Source organism: Tenrec ecaudatus, chromosome 17 (assembly GCF_050624435.1).
Source record: "Tenrec ecaudatus isolate mTenEca1 chromosome 17, mTenEca1.hap1, whole genome shotgun sequence".
Lineage (NCBI taxonomy): Eukaryota > Metazoa > Chordata > Mammalia > Afrosoricida > Tenrecidae > Tenrec > Tenrec ecaudatus.
In genome coordinates this window covers 16,954,307-16,975,899 of record NC_134546.1, presented here as the reverse complement: position 1 = coordinate 16,975,899, position 21,593 = coordinate 16,954,307, and the positions used below count along the sequence as shown (strand labels likewise).

Genomic DNA, 21,593 nt, shown 5'->3' with positions numbered 1-21,593 from the left:
GGGGTGGGGGGTGGGACGGGGCAGGTAAGGGGTCCTTGTTGAGAGAGGACCGAGGGCGGTGGTGGAGCAGGCAAGTAGAACTCGGGCTCCAGGCGGAGAGCCTGGCCAAGGGGCAGGGTGTGAGCAGGGCGACGCTTTCGCTGGGGCCTACTTCGGATCGGAAGGGAGCAGCAGTGCGCGGAGAATGCCGGGAGCAGGTCCTCAGAGTACAGCGCCCGGGTGAGGTTTCAGGAGCCGGTGGCGAGAAGAGACTGTCACTTGTGCAGATGACCTCTTCCGAGGCAGGCTAAAAGGAGGGGCAACGAAACTAGATTCATGAAACCACTAGGCAGCTGTTGACACAAACTTACAAAATGGGAGATGTTGACACAAACTTACAAAATGTAACCAGTGTCACTTAACATTATCCCAAAACTCCTTACTACTTGTTTGCCTAATCCTTCACACATTCAAGTAGTACAAAAAAGTGAAATATAAGCCTCCTTCTGCCTCTATTTCCTAAGTTCTAAGTCACTTTTAAGACAATAAAGAAATTCTCTGGATATACAAAGGGTCTTCAAAACATCGTGGAGAAATAAAATTAAAAGATAATGGGATTTTTCCACGAACCTTCTGAAGCCCACTTGTATCTCCTGCCTTTACCCTTGTTGAAGATTAGCATATTGCAGTCTTATTTTTTTACTCAGTAATATATTTTGACATTTGTCCATTTGAATATCCGGTGGTTTTTTTCCATGAGAAATTTACTAATTAGACAAATGTTTTGGTGAGAATACACAGCAATAGAAACTCGCTGTCCTCACAATTCAGACTCGTAGACACTCCTCCCCACCCCACCATGTGGTTCCTGAGAGTAGAAAGCCCAGTCTTTCTGCCGAGAAGCTGCTGTTGCTTTTGAACTGGCACCCATAAGGCTCGCAGCCCAAAGTGTAATCACTACACCACAGCACAGCAATAGAGACTTCCTTTAACAGTTTCAATATGTCATGCTCAGGAGCTCTGGTGGTGTAATAGTTTTGCATTGGGCAGCTAGCTTCAAGGTCAGCAGTTCGAAACCAATAGCCACTAGGTGGTCTTGAGAAAGGCTGACCTTCTACTCCTATAGAGAGCTACATTAACGAAAACTCACCAGCAGTTACACCCTTACCAGATGGCAATGTTTTGAGATACATAATGTTAAGTGATATTGGTTACATTTTTAAAGTTTGTGTCAACATCTGTCTAGTGGTTCCATCCAGTTAGTTCCATTATCCCTCCTCCTAAGAAACAAAAACTTTTCTGTGCTCCAAGTAACTGTTGTCCCTTTGTTCGCATCTGGGTGATTTTTAGGAGTGGAGTTCTCAAGAGGTGGGGGGGGGGGATTCTGTAGTTCTTGAGCTAAAGTGTTTTGGTACAGTGATTTCAAGGTGTAGTTTCTCTGCAGGGGGCTGAATGAGTATTTTAGGGCATTCCTTCAGATTCAAGGGATCTAGCTAAGTGCATTCGTTGTGAATTTGAAGTTGTAGTCCATGGTGTGTGTTTAAAAAAAACAACAACTTTGTTCCCCACCCTCTCCCTTTCTATGGATCCATAGATTGTGACCCTGATCAAAACATTTGATAGTTGTCTGGCTGTTTTTAATGGCTAGAAAGTAGTTGTATGGTTTTACCGTATTTTACCCAGTTCACTCCCAGTGAGCACTTGTAGTTGTTCTTGCGGAATTAGGGACAACCTTGCAGTGAATGTATCTGTGCACATCTGAGAATGTAGCTCATAAAATCTTAGAAACGGAGGTGTTATTTTCATCCTTTGAAGGAGGATACTCCCATCAATGTAGAATACCTGTTTCTTCACATTCTCTTGAACAAAGGAATTGCATTCACCTTTTTTTGTGTTGTTAAGAATTTGTTTATTGTAAGTTTAATGATCTTTTTTTTTTGTTTGACGATCTTTTCATTTGCTTACAACGATGTATGTGCTTTCCCCACAAATTGTTTTCATAACTTCTGCCCACTTTTCTAATTGGTTTATCTTACTGATTTCTAAAAATACTTGCTGTAGGAGAGAGTCTTTATGTGGTGCAAATGATTAACATGCTCAGCTGCTAACCAGAAAGTTAGAGGTTCTAACCCATGTAGAGGTGTCTTGGAAGAAAGCCCTGGAGATGTATTTGTGGGAAAAGATCAGCCATTGTAAACCCATTGAGCATAGTTCTACTCTGATGCACACGGGTCAGAATCAATTCAATGACACCTGGTTGTACTGGCATTTGTATTTAAAGCATTTTTTGCTCTTAAAACAAAACAAAAAGCTAGCATTACTAAGATAAAACTTGAAACTATGAATTCAGCCTTGAAAATATGTTATTCAGTAGATCTCAGTATAAATACTGAGTCATGTAACCTTTCATCTCTCCAAAAAGAAGCCTGCCCTTTACTAGTCCCTCCCATTCCATTGGCTCTAGACCCTGACCAACATTCATCCGTTTCTATATATGTACCTGTCCTGGATGTATCATCCCAATGGAATCAAACACGACTTGATTTTTCTCTCTGGACTCCTTCACTTTGCATAATATTTCAAAGATCATCTCTGTTATAGCATAAATTGTACATTTTTCTTTTTTATGGATAAATAATATTATTTGTTAGGTGTTGGCCTCTTGACCACAAGGTCGGTGGTTTAAACCCACCAGCTGTTCCTTTGGAGAAAGAGGAGCTTGTCTGCTCATCTTTATAGTCTCAGAAGCCCTATGTAGGTTTACTATGAGTTTGAATCAGTTTGATAGCAGTGGGTTTAATATTATTCCTCCATGCCTCAGTTGATGGACCTTTGAGTTGTTTTCCCTTTGTTGGCTGTATGAATGGTAGTATGATGATTCACGGGAAAATTCTTGTGTGGATCTATGTTTTCAATTCTTGTCGCTGTGCTTTCTGAAGAGTCAGATGATAGCATTTTAAGGAATTGCCAAACTGATTTTCAAAGAGGCTGTTCCATTTTACCTTCCCACCAACAATGTGTGAAGGATTCTAGTTCCTCCATATCTTCACTCATGCTTGCTGTTGTCTCCTTTTTACTTATCCTAGTAATTCTTGTGGGTTCCTCTTGACTTCATAAAAAAAAGTAAGATTAGCTTTTCTGTTTCTGTGAAGTCATATCTCACTGCAGTTTTGATTTACATTTCTTTAGTGACTATTGTTGAGCATATTTTCATGTGCTTATGGCCATTTACAGCTTGTCTTTAAAGAAATATCTGTCTACAAATACACCATGACTAAATAAGATGTTGGCATGAAAGGTGGGTGAAGAGTGTACAGGAAATCTCACTACTACTTTGAAGCTTGTCTATGAATCTAAGATTCTAAAAGGAAAAGTTCTTTTGAAAAGGAAATACCCATCTGTTGTTTTGAAAGATTCCCTCTACACAACATAATCAAAATAGTAAAAGAAAAAATGAGACATAAGAGGGATTTCCCCATAGTCAAAAACTAGGACAACACTTTAAGGTTCCACTACAAACAATTGGCTAGCAAATCCTCCTTTAATGAGGGAAAGTGGTCTTTTTTCCACTTCAATGATATTTTAAATCATCACCAGAATTTTAATTGATTTATATTTTGTCATCGTCATGAGTTGACACAAATTCAAACTATGCTGGCTTCATAATGTTGATAAATTCTTTGCTAAACTTTTTCATGTATCAATTTTAGATACAGTGATTTTTTTCCATTTTAGATACAGTGATTTTTCCATTTTATAAACCAAACCCAACCCCAAACAAAACTGCAGCTGAGAAGTTAAAGGACTTGGTCATAAGGTCCTGAGGTCATTGGTGGTACTAAGTCTTTATTTTTTTTAAAAAGGTTCTGGTTGCTTGGTTTATGGGAAATGAACAAGTACCTCTCTTAAGAACTCCGAGAATAGCTTCTAAAGAAGTGCGTTGCAGACGTGCTTTACACAATGGATGTCGGTATGGATTGTGATAAGAGCCCCTAATACAACGTTTTTTTTTAAAAAAAGTACATTGACCCACTCTGCCCTCAAAATAGATCCCAGCAGAAGCTGGGAATAGCTCCATGCATGCACTCAGTCCATCAGCACTTACGATGTGCTTTGAGCACCCTAAAACACCCACTGTGTGCTTAGAGCTGCACTCAGCAGGTCTAGGTGCCCAGGACCCAACAATAAACAAACCCCGATGCAGGTGGGGTGAAGACAGCAAGTAGAGAAATGAAATGCCCGGTGCCCCATGTGGTGACAGGCGCAGTAGAGAGAAACGCCGCTCCCACTCACTGCCACTCAGAGAGGCCCCATGGGACAGTGTGGATCTGCCCCTGTGGGTTTCCACCACTGGAGGTCTTTATTGGAGTGGAAGGCCTCATCTTTCTCCTAAGAAGCGGCTGGTGGTTTTGAACAGCTGAGCTTGTAGCAGCCCAATGCATAACCACTCCACCGTAGCAGGGATAGGGAAGAGGTGTGCCAGCAGGTAGGGGTGAGGTTACATTTTAACTTGAGTGGATGAAGAGGCCTCCCGCAAAGGTGCTATTTGAAGTGGGTGGGTGTGAGCTCCCCTGGGTGTACAGGGAAAGATGGCTCCAGGCTGACCAATGAGGGATGCTCCGGGAAATAGACATGCAAGGAGACAGGTTGGAGCAGTGCTTCACAACCTTCCTAATGCCGCGACCCTTTAATACAATTTCTCACGTAGCCGTGATCCCCAACCATAAAATTACTTTTTTTTGTTATTTCATAACTAATTTTGTTACTGTTATGGCTCATAATGTAAATATATGATATGCAGAATGTATTTTCTTTTTTATCATTTTATTGGGGGCTCATACAACTCTTATCACAATCTATACATACATGAGTTGTGTAAAGCACATTTGTTGCCCTCATCATTCTCAAAACCTGTGCTCTCCACTTAACCCCTTGGCATCAGCTCCTTATTTTTTCCCCCTCCCTCATGAACCCTTGATAATTTATAAATCATTATTTTGTCATATCTTGCACCATCTGACATCTCCCTTCACCCACCTTTCTGTTGTCCATCCCCCAGGGAGGAGGTTATATGTAGATCCTTGTAATTGGTTCCCCCTTTCCAACCCACCCTGTCTCTACCCTCCCAGTATCACCACTCACACCACTGGTCCTGAAGCGATCATCCTCCCTGGATTCCTTGTGTTTCCAGTTCCTATCTCTACCAGTGTACATCCTCTGGTCTAGCCAGACTTGCAAGGTAGAATTGGGATCATGATAGTGGAGGGGAAGGAAACATTTAGGAAGTAGAGGAAAGTTGTATGTTTCATCATTGCTACATCGCACCCTGATTGGCTCGTCTCCTCCCTGAGACCCTTCTGTAAGGGGATGTCCAGTGCCCTACAAATGGGCTTTGGGTCTCCACTCCGCTCTCCCTCCCTCATTCACAATGATATGATATTTTGTTCTGATGATGCCTGATACCTGATCACTTCAACACCCCGTGATCTCACAGGCTGGTGTGCTTCTTCCATGTGGGCTTTGTTGCTTCTGAGCTAGATGGCCACTTGTTTACCTTCAAGTCTTTAGGACCCCAGACATTATATCTTGTGATAGCCAGACACCATCAGCTTTCTTCACCACATTTGCTTATGCACCCATTTGTCTTCAGCGATTGTATCAGGGAGGTGAGCACACAATATCATTTTTTATTCTTTGATGCCTGATAACTGATCCCTTTGGTACCTCATGATCACGCATGCTGGTGTGCTTCTTCCATGTGGGCTTTGTTCCTTCTGAGCTAGATGGTCTCTTGTTTACCTTCGGCAGTGAGTTTTGTTTCGTGAGGGTTGTTTTTGTTTTGTTTTATTTTTTGTGGCAGGGAGTGTGCATCTCTGACTAACACAACTGAGAGGATTGCTACTGGCATCTAGTGGGTAAAGCCCAGGTTTGGCTAAAACTACACTGTTGGTCTGGGTTGACTAGAGAAACAAATCCAGAGGCACTCATATGTGTGTGAGAGAGCTTTATATCCAAGAGGAATTGTACACTAAGAAAACACCCCAGCCCAGTCCAGGTCTAGTTCATAAGTTTGATATTAGCCCATAAGTCCAATATTAGCTCATATGTCCAATACTAGTTCATAAATTCTTCTACAGACTCACGCAACACATGAAACGATGCTGAAAGCAGGAAGATCACAGGCCAGTGGATGAAAAGTCTTGTGGAAGCATCTCAGCGCTGGCGCAGCTCTCCATGTGACTTCTCCAGCTCCAGAGCCCTGACTGCCATCAGCATAGCTTCTTGTGGCTTGTCAACAGAATGTGAAGCAGAGAGTGTGTGTCCTGCCTCCATGGAGGAAGAGGCATCATTGACTATGACCTGATTGACAGGCTAGACTATCCCCCTTTGCTCAAGTTGACAGGAGATTGTGTAACTGCCACACCTACAGTGACAGAACCAGCCCCCACCAACAAAGACTTACCCAGTGCTAAATGTCAGTTGTGCTACGATGGAGAAATCATATTATAGCTTGTGCTTCATAAAGTTTTATTTATGGACACAGCAAAAATTCCCGTTCGAAATGTTATAGCATCAGTGAAAAGATAGGCATTCCAAAACAGTCTTATTGTACTTCCCAGATTGCTAATTAGTGGATTACAGAAATGTGCTAAGACTATATTAGGACCATCCCTTTTGGTCCTGTTTCTAAACCACACGCAGATTACCTCAACAACAACAACAACAACAACAACCAAAAAAGCATTAGAAACATTGAACTTTATTAATAACATACATGATCCCTAGTGGCCCAACTTATTGGGCTGCTAATCGCAGTCAGCAATTCAAAACCACCAGCCGCTCTGCAGGAGAAAGACTGGGCTTTCTACTCCAGTAGAGAGTTATAGTCTTGGAAATCCACAGAGGCAGTTCTCCTGTATGCTCACTCTGAGCGGAATGGCTTGATGGACGTAAGTCTGGGTTAGTAAGACACTTGCTGAACTGAGTCCATTTATTTTAAAATGAATCAAAATTTAAGATGGATAAGAGGATGGAATGTTATATATGTGATAAAGCAGATTCAGTAAAAGGCTATTATGAAATCTAGATTGTGCATGAGTGTTCACTATAGAGTTCCTTCCATTTCTCTGTAGGTTTGAAAACACTGATAAAATGCTAAAGAAGTCTTAAGGGGAAATTCACTCTCTTCATAGAGAATCTGCATTGCTGCAGTATGTTGTCGGTGGCCTGAGGCAAATTACTTTGCTGATGTTCAGTTGTATTGTTTGTCTCAAATGAGACCCTACTACTGTGAGATTCAAATGAAACCATGTGCACGCATTTTGAAAAGCATGAAGCCCTATGATTCAGAGAGAGGAGCGTTTGACTGTGGAGTGTTTGGGCTCTATGGTTCTCGATAATTTCCTGTGTTATGCAAAAAAAACCCTCACACTTGCTGCCAAAGAACCTATGCCGACTCATAGCCACCCTACAGGACAACGTAGAACCGCCCCTGTGAGTTTCTGGGACTGGAACTCTTTACAGGAGTAGAAAGCCCCGACCTTCTCCTGAGGAGCTGCTGGTGTTTTTGAACTGTTGACCTTTCAGATTTCAGCCCAACTCGCAGTCACTGTACTATCAGGGCTTCTCCTCTGTAACAATACTCATACCACCTCACCTTGCAGTTGGAGAGTACAAAACGCTTGCTTATCTCACCATTTTCTGACAACTCTTCCTCAAATAGCTGTGAAACACTAATTAAATTCTTGTTCTAGCTGATCTCGATAACAAGTGCCCATCTCCATATAAGGATACCGTGTTTTTCCTTGTTCTCCCCATAGTCGGCCAGGCTCTCCCCTGGGGACTGTGGAACCCGAGCTCTGCCAATGCTCAGACCCCTGGGAGGAAGTAGAATGTCTCCATTATTACACCATAGACTTCCCACTTCAGAAGATTTTCGAAAGTAGTATCATTTATTCTGCAAAAAACTATGTCTTCACCTTTCTGCTCTGATGACCACAAACTAATGAAGCACCTTTTAGGGCTCGTGCGTTCCGGCAGCACTGTTTCTCAGATGCCCTGCTGCTGGCACAGGTAGGATTGGGCTGGGCTCTGGGGACAGTGGAGGGAAGCAACTCATCTTTCTTGTCTTCTGGTTCTTGCCATGGTTAAGCACCTGAGCGCGCCAGGCGCTAGAGCAGAGTCAACCCTGCAGCCATGCTTTGGTTGTTGCTTTAGGACTTAACAGGAATGCCCAGATAACAAAGGCAAAGTTTCTTCCGCTTTTATTTGGAGGGTTTATATTGATGCTCTGCTTGAAGATGCAGTTTAAACGTGTGGACAGAATCCTTCCATTTCACTCTCTGAATTCAGTATCCTACAGGGTTTTCACTTTTCTCGGTCTGGCTGTGTACTCTTTCTAATGGGCTTATCGCCTCTCCTAGGGCCGGTGAGACATGGAGCACAGCTCTCTGAGGACGAAAGTCCCAGCCTTCTTATCTGACCTGGGGAAGGCCACACTGAGAGGGATCAGGAAGTGTCCTCGGTGTGGCACCTACAATGGAACCCGGGGACTGAGCTGTAAGAACAAGACGTGTGGGACCATTTTCCGCTACGGAGCCCGGAAGCAGCCCAGTGTGGAAGCGGTCAAGATCATCACGGGCTCTGACCTGCAGGTCTACTCAGTGCGGCAAAGGGACCGGGGTCCGGACTACCGCTGCTTTGTGGAGCTCGGAGTTTCCGAGACGACCATCCAGACAGTAGACGGCACGATCATCACGCAGCTGAGCTCTGGGCGATGTTACGTCCCCTCATGCCTGAAAGCTGCCACCCAAGTTGTCGTGGAAAACCAGTGCCAGCACATCAAGCTGGCCGTGAACTGCCAGGCAGAGGCCACGCCTCTGCCCCTGAAGAGTTCTGTCCTGAACGCAATGCAGGCCTCCCCCGAAACGAAGCAGACCATCTGGCAGCTGGCCACGGAGCCCACGGGTCCACTAGTACAGAGGATCACGAAAAACATCTTGGTGGTGAAATGCAAGGCAAGCCAGAAGCACAGCCTAGGATATTTGCACGCATCCTTTGTGCAGAAAATCAGTGCCAAAAGCTTGCCGGAGCGCCGCTTCTTCTGCTCCTGCCAGACCCTGAAATCGCACAAGTCCAACGCTGCCAAGGACGAGGCGGCGCAGAGATGCATTCATTTCTTTGCTTGCATCTGCGCCTTTGCCAGCGATGAGACATTGGCTCAGGAATTCTCAGACTTCCTCAACTTTGATGCCAGCGGTGAGTGGTAGTGTTGATACAATCAGTATGCGGGGGTGGGGTTTAAGTGGGAATGGGAGATTCCACCAGTGGCATTTGACACTGTCTTGGCTGCCTTGAGAAGCAGTCGGTGGATAATCCAAGTGAAAAGCCTTCCTGCCTTTAAGTCCAGCCGGCACACCTGCATGAAGCCTGCTTGGTTGAGGTTAATGACCCAGAGTACGTCTTTGCGCGTTCTCTTTTCCTTGAGACAATCTAGCAAAGTCTACTTCAATTAAATGTGTATTCCTCCTCAGATATCTTGTGCTAGTGAAAACAAAGAACAAAGCAGAATCTTGTCATGTTCTGTCTTGCTTATCTTTGAAGATGTGGAAAATCAATACCTTGTTTAAAAGAGACTCTGAAAATGTCTGTGTCAGTCTTTTGTGGTTGGTGTGTTTGTACCTGGGAGGTGATTTTCCCTCTTCATTTCTTACCTATCTTGAGTGGGTAGCAGCTCCCGACATGTTAGCGTCCCATTTAATAGTCTATGAGCAAGAAACCTGTTTAGGGGAGTTCCTAGGAACTCCCCCCGCCCCCAGGAACTTCTTTAAAGCAGACAGCCCCTGATTTATTTTGGGAATAAGGGAAGATAGTAAATTATTTTTCCCTTAAATGTCTACTTAGAGCCCCGGCGTTCTCCTGGGTATAGTAGTCATAATTCGGAAACTTGTTGTTTCTAGGTCTTAAGGAGATCATCGCGCCCCAGTTAGGTTGCCATTCAGAATCAACAGTATCAGCTTGTGAGTCTACTGCCTGCAAACCAAAGAAGAGGAAAAAGGATGACCTAGCTGGTGAGGAGCGGTTTGTCCCTGGTGGCAAATTCCAGGTTCAGTTAATAGCTCATCTAAATCAATATTAAGTTGCTAAGGCGTCCTAGTCAAAGTCAAAAGACCTAGACTAACCAAAATGAAAATATTTCTTGGTCTGTGCATGTAAGGGGAAAATTCTTAGACTCACTAAAATGCAAATATTTTGGAAATGCAAAATTAAAACAATAAATTTTACTACCAATGTAGCAAAGATTTTGAAGATGCTGAGACCACAGGCAAATGTCAAGTCGGGGCTCTCTGGCATTGCCAGTGGAGTGTAAGTTACTGTAACCATTTGTAAAAGTCATTGACACTATCTGCTTCACCACCATGACCACTAGAATTGATTTAAAGTCATGGCGAACCGATGCGTGTCAGTGTACAACTGTGTTTCATGGGCTCTTTATTGACTGCTTTTATTTATTTATTTCCTCGGAAAAATCCCATCATCTTTCTATTCCAATTTTTTTAAATCATTTTATTGGGGGCTCATACAAGTCTTACCACAATCCACACATCAGTTGAATCAGGCATATTTGTATATATGTTGCCCTCATTCTTTTCTAGACAGTTACTTTCTATTGAGCCTTCAGTACCAGCCCTTTTTTTTTCTCCCTTCTACCCCCGCTGACTGCTTTTATAGAAGTAGATCTCCAGGCCTTTCTTCCAAGGTGCCATTGGTGGACTTGAACCTCCAGCCTTTCTGTTAGTCCAGCAGTCCTTAACCTGGGGGTCAAATGACCCTTTCACAGGGTCACCCAATTCATAACAGTAGCAAAATTATAGTTAGGAAGTAGCAACGAAAATAATGTTATGGTTGGAGGGCTCACCACAACATAAGGAACCGTATGAAAGGGCCACGGCATTAGGAAGGTTGAGAACCGCTGTTAGTCTCTGAGCACATTAAGTATTTGCATCACTTAGGAACTCTGCAGTATCTGTTACACACCTTACATGTTTTCCTCTCCTTGGGAAGTATTGATCAAGTGATCACAAACATCAACTGCCATCTAGTTGATTCTGACTCCCAGCGACCTTACAGAACAGAAGGGAACTGCCTCCTAGTGTATCCAGGGCAGTAATCTTTATGGAAAGAACTGACACTCCTTCCTCCCATGGGACAGCTGATGGGTTTGAACTGCTGACCTTCGGTTAGCAGCCCCGTCTCTAACCCACTGCTCCTTTCCAGGTGCCATGCACCAGAGTATTGGTGTTTGGGAGTTAGAGAAAGGTTTTGAGAAACAACGTGACATGCCCATTTCTATCTTTAGAAAGCAAAGCTGGCAGCACGGTAGAGATTGTTGTTCAACGTTCCTTGTTGTTGTTCTCCAGGAAAATGTGACATACTAAACCCCTCAAAATTATTATTTTCTGACTCACTAGTGTGACTTCTATTTTGAAGAAAATAATCTTTGGTACAGGAAAAGCATTTTGTCCAGAGCTGTTCATCTTATGGTCACTTGTAATATTGAAAAATTAGAAACATCAAAGGATCAGCCATGTGGTTAAGCCGCGGGCTAGCTTGTCAGGCAGCCGTTAATAATAATTGGAACAAAATTTGGAAAATGTTAGATCACAAGGGCAGCCAAACAAGATATAAAATGTTCCGTTAAATTTGAATTTTAGATAAAGGATAATTTTTTAGTATGAGTATCTCCTATGCAATTTATGGAACATACACTAAGTTTTTTAATGTGAATTTTTTTTTTTGTAAACCAGTGTAAGTAAGATCACAGCTATTAAAAAAATAATGAAACCATCAAAACAAAATTACTCATGGGAGGAAAAAAAAAGAAGACAGCTCCCCAGAAAACTAGTAGTGAATGTCTGAGGTCTGAGAAGACTGGGCCAGTGTTTTCACTGTGGTGCTTCTGGCTTGGGGCCTCCTGCTTTCCTACAGTGGATATAAGGAGCTTCAAGGCTAATGCTAATTTCATCTAGAAACTGTGAAGCTAACCGAGTAACTTGCAAAGACTATGTGTTAGAGTCTGGAAGTTGGTGTTCAGTCATTTACTTTGTGCACAGATGTCAATGCTGTAATGATTTCTGGCTTAGGTATACAGACAAACAGTTCACTGTTGCCTCAAGATGCAGTAAGCAGTAACCTAAGGAAAAGTGGCCTGAAAAAGCCGGTGGTTGCGTCTTCATTCAAAAGGCAGGGTAAGTAAGTACCCCTTTCCTAGACTGGGGTAGAGCGGTGGACACTCATCTCTGGTTGTTAGGTGCCATCAAATTGAGTTGACTCAACTTGTCTTGACTCACAGCTACACTACGATTAACAGAACCCAATCCGGCCCTCTTCTACGCCATCCTCCCAATCGTTGCTTGAACCCGGTGTTTGAACCCACTGTGGCGGTCGCTGTGGCAGTCCATGTCATTGAGGGTCTTCCTCCTTTTCACTGATCCATTCTTTACCAAGCATGATGTCCTTCTCCAGGGTCTGATGCCCTTGATGACACGTCCAAAGCACATGGGACGAAGGCTCTCACTTCTAGAGAGAATTCTGACTGTACCTCTTCTAAGACAGATTTGGTTGTTCTTCCAGAAGTCTGTGGTATAGGCAATATACTTTGCCAATAACATAAGTAAATGCACTGATTTTCCTTTAGTCTTCTTTATTCACTGCCCAGATTTCCCTTATGTTGTAAAACGAAACAAAAACATCCAGAGAATACCAGTCAGATGTTTACTTACATCTAACTTTTGACTAATTGTCTAATTTTATTGACTGTACAAAGGCATTTGATTGTATGGATCATAACAAATGACAGATAAGGTGCAAGCTGTGGGAATTCCGTAACTCTTTAACCAAAAGACAGTTAGTTATTTGAACAGAACAAGGGAATACTGTGTGGTTAAATTTGGGAAAGATATGCATCAGGATTGTGTTCCCTTTCGCCATATTTATTCAGTCTGATGCTGAGCAAATGATCCAAGAAACCGGACTCTGGAGAAGAATGCAGCATCGAGATCGAAGGGAAACATGTGAACAACCCGCAGTGTACAGATGACATGATTTTCTGAAAGTGAAGAGAACTTGAAACACTTAACTGATGGAAAGACTACAGCCTTCAGTATGGATCACAACTCGATGGAAAGAAAACTCAAATCCTCACACTGGGCCAATAAACAATAGCATGACAGTGAACAAAATGAAGCTATTTTAAAAAATGAAGCTATTGAGGATTTCAATTTATTTGGACCCATAATTAGCGGTCATGGAAGTAGCAGTCAAGAATCAAACATCTTGCATTGGACAAATGTGCACAAGACTTCTTGTGAGTGTGAGAGAAAAGACGTCTCTTTGAGGACTAAGGTACACCTGACTCAAACTCTGTTGTTTTCAGTCACCTCATATGTATGTGAAAACTCATTTGAAGAAGCCAACAGCAGTGTAATCAAGTGAAAAGTTATATATTGTGTCACTGCGCTGCTTAAGATAAGCCCTGCCAGGCAGAGGGACTGAGCTCTTTCCTGTCTCACTGGTCTGACATCATGCTCGATAGTAAATTATGAAAGAAAAAAACACACAAATTATGCGTCGTAGCATTATTCATAAGACCCAAATTGTGGGAATAACCCAAGGGTCCATCAACAAATGGATATAAACAAAGGGATATTATTCAACCACAAAGAGAAATGAACTCTTGGTGCATTCTAGAATTACAACATGGATGAACTTTGAAGACATTATCTGAGTGACATTAATCAAATTGACAAGTATTGTGTGACCCCATTTATAATACTTCACTCAGTCTGTACTTAACCTTGATGCAAAACAGGTAGCTTCATTATTCAGAGGGTCTGAGGCATATAAAAAAGTATCCATCAGGAATAGGATAGATTTTTTTAAAAGAGCTATTATATAGGGCCATGATTAAATCTGCAATATAGTGTGAAAAGATGCTGGCGTTTTGTGGTTAATAATCTTTATTCTTCCAGAGCTTAGAATTGTGTGTGTGTGTGTGCGTGTGTGAACTCTCACTGCCATCAAGTTGATGCCGGCTCACAGTGACCCTATACGACAGGGTAGAACTGCACTGTGAGTTTCCCGTACCACAGTTGTTCATGAGAGTCGAAAGTCCCGTCTTTCTCCAGAGGAACAACTGGTGGTTTTGAACTGCTGACATTTTAGCAGTTCGTGTGTGTGTGTGTGTGTGTGTGTGTGTGTGTGTGTGCTGCTGCTGAATACATGTATTCATATATATATGAATTCTAAAAGAAAACAGACCAGAGAGTATTTTGTTTTGTTGCATATAGGGTTGCTATGAGTCAGAACTGATTCCATAGCACTTAACAACAACATAGCAACTCCTGAATCCTCCATTTCAGGTAGTGTCTTCAATTTCTATACATTGAATATTTTTGTTCCATTTTTTTTATGTCCAAGCTCTTTAACTTTTTCAAACTTTAATTGACTATATGTTCTATAAGAAAGATGAAAGTCACTGACAAGGTTTTGGTTTTGTTTGTTTTCCTTAGCCTGCAGCCAGCTGTTGGATGAGGCACAAGTGACCTTGTCCTTCCAGGAGTGGCTGGCCAGTGTCACGGAGCGCATCCATCAGACCATGCACTATCAGTTTGATGGTAAGTGTGGGCTACCTGCTGGGAAGTGGGCGGCAGTAAACAAAACGAAAGTTATCATGCTATAATTGTACTGTGTTTTTAAAGGAAGGAAAAGTTACTGGACTTTAGTCCACAAGGCACCACGTTTTTAGGAAAGTAGAAATCTAATAATCTCCATAACTGCAGCCAAATAAATTATTTTTCCAAAAAGTAAAATTCAGAGTGGAATCTAATGAAAAGGCAGGCGCAGCAAAAGGAATTTGGAGAGGAAGAGACAAAAGAGCATATGAGTAAAGTGAGATAAGAATAAATAAGTAAAGTGAGGTAGCTCTGAAGCTGGGTGTGTGTGTTTGTCTCTGTGTCTGGTTAGGATGACGTCAAACCTTGGACGCATTCTGCCCTTCCATTGAAGCTGTTGTTGGTAGGTGCTGTGGAACCAGTGTGGATTAGTAGCAGTCCCACATACAAACTAATCTAATGCCTGGTCACGTGCTCTCTGCACAGTGCCTGTTAACTGAGGCCTTGTCGTAACCACCGAGTCACTCCGTCTCGTTTGGGGTCTTCTTTGCTCCGACCCTCCACCAAGTACGACGTTCTCAAGACATCAGGGACTGCTGCCTCTGACAGCATACCCACAGGCTGTGAGGCAAACTCCTGCCATCCTCCCTTCTAGGATCATTCTAGTTTGTCCTTCTTCCAAGAAAGATGTATTTGTTTTCATGGCGGTTCACAATATTGTTTGCTAGCGCCATGATCCAGATACACCGACTCTTCTCTGGTCCCCCTTATTGTCCAGCTTGGGCATGCACGTGGAGCTTAGCTCCAGGTGCACCTGGTCCTCAGATGGACATCATTGCACTAACCATTTTGAATAAGTTGTGTACGGCAGACTTGCCCAAAGAAGACATCATTTAACTTCTTGACTGCTGCTTCCATGAGCATTGATTGTGTATCCAACTCAAATGAAACCCTTGACAAATCCAGTCTTTTCTGTATTTATCATGACGCCATCTGTTGGTCCAGCTGTGAAAATGTTTGTTTCCTTTATGTTGAGATGTACTATGGCCGTGGTCATTGACCTTCACCGGGAGGTGCTTCCAAAAGCAAACAGGAAGGGCTTCAAGTTCTCTTCTTTTTCATGGGGCAAGGCTGTGTTAGCTGCATATCAGAAAGTTGTTCATGAGCCTTTCTCCAACTCTGAGTTCTTCTCCAACTCTGAGTTCTTCACCTAGTCCAGCTTGTCATATTTGTCCAGTGTACGGATGGACAAAGTGTGGCGAATGGACGCAACCCTGATGCACGCCTTTCTCGACTTAAAGCCATGCAGTGTCTCCTTTCTCTGTGTGAAGGGCTGCCTGTTGGTCTGCACAGGTTCTGCATGTGCACAGTTACGTGTTCAGGAATTTCCATTCTTTCCAGTGTTATCCATAATGTTATGATCCACACAGTCAAATTCTTTTTTTTTTTAATGCTTTTGTATAATCAAGAAAACATCTTTCTGGTATTCGGCATTTTCAGCCAAAAGCCATCTGATGTCAGCAGTGATATCCCTTATTTCACATCCTTTTCTGAATCCAGCTTGAATTTCTGGCAGCTTCTTGTTGATGTACTGCTGTAACTGTGTTTGAATTATCTTTAGCAAAATTTTATTTGCATGATTAATGATGTTGTTTGGCGGGGTTGGAGTGGAGACCCAAAGTCCATCTGTAGACAACTAGACATCCCCCCACAGAAGGGTCACAAGGAAGGGTGCAGTAACGGGAACTGTATCGCGCCGCTGCAGCACACCCCATTCCCCCAGTTCCTGAACGCTTCCTCGCCCACTTCACCGACTCGGTGCTTCCTGACAAATCCCGCTAAGCCAGAGAGCACACATTAGTACAGATAGGAGTTCTTTTTTTTAATCATTGTATTGGGGGCTCATACAACTCTTATCACAATCCATACATACATCAATTGTGTAAAGCACATTTGTACATTCGTTACCCTCATCATCCTCAAAACATTTGCTCTCCACATAAGTCCCTGGCATCAGCTCCTCATTTTTTAGACAAGCGCTCTCGACACATGGAATTCAGGACAGACAAAACCCTCAGGAATAGTAGTGGGAGCAGTGATATCATGAGGGTAGGGAGATGGTGGGGGTGGGGAGAAAGGGGGAGCCCATCACAAGGTTGGATATATAGCCCCCCACTGCCGGAGGACAAATGTGGGTGAAGAGAGACAACGGACAGTGTAAGACATGAAATAACAATAATAATATATAATTGATCAAGGATTCATGAGGGTGGGAGGGTGAGGGAGAACGGGGTAAAAAGAGGAGCTGATACTAAGGGCTCAAGTAGAAAGAACATGTTTTGAAAATGCTGATGGCAACGTATGTACAAGTGTGCTTGATACAATTGAATGAAGGATTGTTGTAACATTTGTAAGAGCCCCCCCAATAAAATGATTAATAATAATAATAATAAATGATGTTTGATAATTCCTCGTTCTGTTGGGTCACCTTTCATAGGCACAAATATGGATGTCTTCCACGTTTCTTGGCATAGATGAGTGAGTGCTGACAATTTGTTCAAACATTTCAATTGTCATTCTCTCATTTGGGAGGCTTATTTTTCACTGATGCCTCCAGTACAGCGCCAGCCCTTTATTACCGTTTACGCTCGAGTATAAGCCAACCCAAATATAAGCCGAGGCACCTAATTTTACCACAAAACGGCATTAGCAATGTGGTGAACAACTCGGCTTATGCGCGAGTAATGTGGTATATCCTACTACCTTCTGAAGTGGTTAAACACGTACAATTTTTGTTTTTCAGAATAATGGCTGTGTGTATTCCTAACACTTTCTTCTGACGTTTCCTGCATCGTTAACTATTTTGCCTGGACACTCCTTCTACTGTATATACTCGTGTATGAGTCAAGTTTTTTAGCACATTTTAATGCAGTTTTTGTGGTAACACCGGGTGTCTCGGCTGATATTCGGGTCGGCTTATCCTTGAGTATGCACAGTATGGTGAAACTGAAGACTTGAATGTTTTCCTTCAGTTGTTCAGGTTGAGAAATGCTGAGAGTGCTCTTCCCTTTGGGTTTTCTAACTCCAGGTCCGTCCACATTTCATTATAATGCTGTTTTTGTCTTCTAGAGCAGCCCTTTGGAATCTTTTGTTAAGCTTTTTTACTCCATTTGCTCCAACCATTGTCTTCATGTTGACTTGGTCCATTTGTCCATTGTACTAATTGTTTCCATGTGTCTGGATTTTCGTTCCTCTTTTCTCCTTTGGATGGGGAGAGACCCAGAGTCGACCCTTAGACACTCCTCCCGAGCTTTCAGGACTCCAGTCACTCCTCACCCACGTGGGGTGCAGAGGACTGTCTCTGTGGCCTAGGCTCTGCCACTTCTGATCCCTGAGACTATGATCCTGGTCTCAGGCCACGTGACTCATTCCTTCAAGGTGCTTGGTTACGTCTAAGACATTTTCATAACTTTGCCCCTTGTATGCTCTAGCACATTCACGTATATATTTGCAGCAAAAATAAATGTACATATACAGAAAAAATATATGTATACATATACAGATATTCTCTGCTAAGCTATATAGATTAGTTAGTACATCCCCACTGTTCCTCTCCCACCTGTTCAGCTTGGTTGAATATCTATCCAGTCATCTACTGGTAGGACACCACAATTGCAGAGTTGTGTATACTGTAGTATTTGCCTCTGTTGCCCTTTAACTCTTGGAAACCTCCCAGTGCTTTCTCCTGTCTCCATCCTGTTTATCGTCCTCTCTCCTGCTGTGGATTGCCTTCCCCTGCACTTACTGTGTCACTTGTCCGTGCTCTCGCCTGTGATTTCCCTCCTTCCTTTCCCCTCCCATTTCTGCTAGCCATCAAAGGATGCTTCTTTTAGTGTGAATGCCTATTCTTGATTTTCTTGATAGTGGTCTCCTACAATGTTTGTCCTTTTATTTTGACTCATTTCACTCAGCATAGTGTCCTCCAGCTTTGCTTCTTTCTTGTCCCAGTCTGGTTTAGGCTGGAAGCTTCAGGGAAACCTGTTTGCTGTGAGGAACCCTGCTAGGATTTGAAACCCTGTCAGCATCACAGTAACATGCTGGCCATCACAGTATGGCAGACTGACTGATGAGTGAAAGTGAAGATAGGGAGGGGAAGTGTAGAGGAAAGCAGGAGAGACTAGAAGATTAGAGTGAAAACTGGCCAGGGGTCCAGCTCTGAAACCTCTGGGCTTCCCAGATGCTGTAAGTACACTCCAGTCCAGCGTGGTGGGCAGTTCCCCAGGCTCTGCCCAGGGATGGGGAAGCTCTCACTGATTTTTGAGGCAACTGAATATAACGAGTGATACATTTTCAGGACAGTCATTGTTGTACGGAAGGTCTTTCTCATGCCAAGTGCCCATGTTTCCTTGTCACATTTTCCTGTTGACTCTAGTCTGTGCTGTGGAACCACCGGGGCATAATCTTGTTTCCAAATAATAATTCCTGACACTCACATCAAACCTCCCGTACCCACTGACTTCAAGGCTCTTTTGAGTCACGGGACCCTGTGTAGGACTCCCAAGACTACATCTCCATGGGGGGAGACCACACCATCTTTCTCTGGTGTAGTGGTGGGTTTGAACCACCAACCTTTGGGTTAGCAGTTCAATGCCTAGCCTACAGTGCCAGTGTCCTGAACACGTGCACACGCGCGCGCACACACTCTCATTTCCGTTGCCCCACCTAATAGGCCCTCTCTGGTTCAGAGAACACCCCAGGTTTTTTGAACATTCTTCCTGGCATATTTAAAGACCTCATAGAATCTTGATATTCTTTGCTGAATATGTTCCAGTTTATGGATATCATTGGGAAAAGGAAGACAAAACAAAAAAACACCCCAGGAGGGGATGCATCTTGAAGGACTAGAATGAGTATCATTTATGGCGAATAGAAGAAGCTCACGAACGGAGGGCCTTGAAATACAGCTTAGTTGAATTTTTAATCCAGAATAAGGAAGACTTCAGAAATTACTGTTTTAGGAAACCTTTTAGGGTTGTAAAAACTAAACTCACTGCCATTGAGTCAGTTCCAACTCTTAGCAAGCCTCGAGGAGGGTGCAGAACTGTCCCTGCAGATTCCAAAGGGTATACATTTTTTGTTTGTTTGTTTATCACACCCTCCCCCCCTCCATCCTGGGCCCTTTTTCTTCTAACTGAGCTATGCCCCAAAGGGTATCCATCTTTATAGGAGCAGAAAGCTTCCGCTTTTCCTGTGGACCCGTTGAAAGGCTTGAACTGACAACCCTGCAGAAAGTAGTCGTTCAGCATGTGACCGAGGATAGCAGCAGGGCTCCTCAGGGTTACAAAGAGTCTTTTCTTGTTTTTCTTTTAAAATGTATGTATTTATTGTGTAAAATAATATGATACAGAAAATAGGACACGGGCATCAAAGAACAAAAAATCATATCATTGGCTGCACACCTCCATGATACGATCGCCGAAGACAAACGGGTGCATAAGCAAATGTGGCAAAGAAAGCTGATGGTGCCCGGCTATCAAAAGAGATAGTGTCGGCCCTACTATGAGACATGATGTCCCTCAGTGACTAAGGGCAATACAGGGGACAGCACCGGAGACACAGTGTGGGAATAGCACCTGATCTGATCCCACCACACCGAGGCAAATCACTGGGGGAGTGCAGCGGAACAGCAAGGGAATGGAGTGGCAAGGTCCCCAGGGAATGCTGAAAGTGGACTTTGGGGCCAGGGCGTGGTGCCCCAACAGACTGGACTGGAAAACGCTCCTAAGGGCCAGCAAACGATCCCTGAACTAACTACAAGCTTTTCTCTTGTGAACTGTTTTGTTCTGTTCTTTGTCAGTGGTTTGTTTTTGTTGTTTTGTTGTCTGGTTGTATACTGTTGCTTTGTTTTCCTCTGTCTTGTTTTCGTGCATGTTAGTGACTCCACAGGTCTGTCTGAATAGGACAGGCTGGATGAACTATCTGGAGGAAAAACAACGGGACCGACAGTTCCGGGGGGACTTGGGGTGGGGGGGTAGGGGGGTAAGGAAGTGGTGTTAACAAACCCAGGGACAAGGGAAAAACATGGGACCCCAAATGGTAGAGAAGGGGGAGTGGCAGGCCTGGTGGGAAATGATCCAAGGGTAAGGTTGCTTAGAGAAGAGGTATACTCTAGCCCAGGTGGCGATGAAGCATGGTAGTAGGGCAGGAGCAAAGTCAAGGGAGATGGAGGAAAGAGCTAGGAGTCAAAGGGCATTCATGGAGGTCTAGACAAAGACATGTACATGCAAATATATATAGGAGGATGGGGAAATAGATCTATGTGTCTATATTTATAGGTCAAGTATTAAGGTGGCGGAAGGACCTTGGGCCTCTACTCAAACACTCCCTCAATGCATGAATACCTTCTTTTATTAAATTGGAACTCTATGATGCTCACTCTCCCGACACAACGGCTGGAGCCAAAGTGTGTGAACAAGTAAATGTGGTGAAGAAAGCTGATGGTGCCCGGCTATCAAAAGAGATAGTGACTGGGGTCTTAAAGGCTTGAAAATAAACAAGCGGCCATCTAGCTCAGAAGCAACGAAGTCCACATGGAAGAACACACCAGCCTGTGTGATCGAGTGGTCCCAAAGGGATCAGTTACCAGGCATCAAAGAACAAAAAATCATATCATTGACTGCACACCTCCATGATAGGATCGCTGAAGACAAATGGGTGCATAAGCAAATGTGGTGAAGAAAGCTGATGGTGCCTGGCTATCAAAAGAGATAGTGTCTGGGGTCTTAAAGGCTTGAAGGTGAACAAGCGGCCATCTAGCTCAGAAGCAAAAAAGCCCACATGGACGAAGCACACCGGCCAGTGCGATCACGAGGTGCCAAGGGACCAGGTATAAGGCATCATGCAAAAAAAAAACAACGTATAAGTGTGTGTATATATGTGTAT

At 43.4% G+C, this 21,593-nt stretch overlaps 1 protein-coding gene across 6 annotated transcripts in view; it reads left to right on the top strand.

Annotated features, from left to right (window-relative positions):
- The window catches only part of C17H2orf42 (chromosome 17 C2orf42 homolog), a 46,330-nt gene that overhangs the window by 5,255 nt on the left and 19,482 nt on the right, over nucleotides 1-21,593 (top strand). Inside the window, exons 1-6 of one of the 6 annotated variants that reach the window (XM_075535781.1) lie at nucleotides 29-219; nucleotides 6,117-6,939; nucleotides 8,403-9,237; nucleotides 9,939-10,049; nucleotides 12,123-12,227; nucleotides 14,550-14,654. In XM_075535781.1, coding sequence (XP_075391896.1) covers nucleotides 8,415-9,237; nucleotides 9,939-10,049; nucleotides 12,123-12,227; nucleotides 14,550-14,654 — 1,144 coding nt within the window. In that variant the 5' untranslated portion in view covers nucleotides 29-219; nucleotides 6,117-6,939; nucleotides 8,403-8,414. Of the gene's footprint in view, nucleotides 1-28; nucleotides 220-242; nucleotides 8,053-8,402; nucleotides 9,238-9,938; nucleotides 10,050-12,122; nucleotides 12,228-14,549; nucleotides 14,655-21,593 lie in introns of those variants that run through there. The other 5 variants (XM_075535776.1, XM_075535779.1, XM_075535780.1 and 2 more) reach the window with 5 other exon arrangements.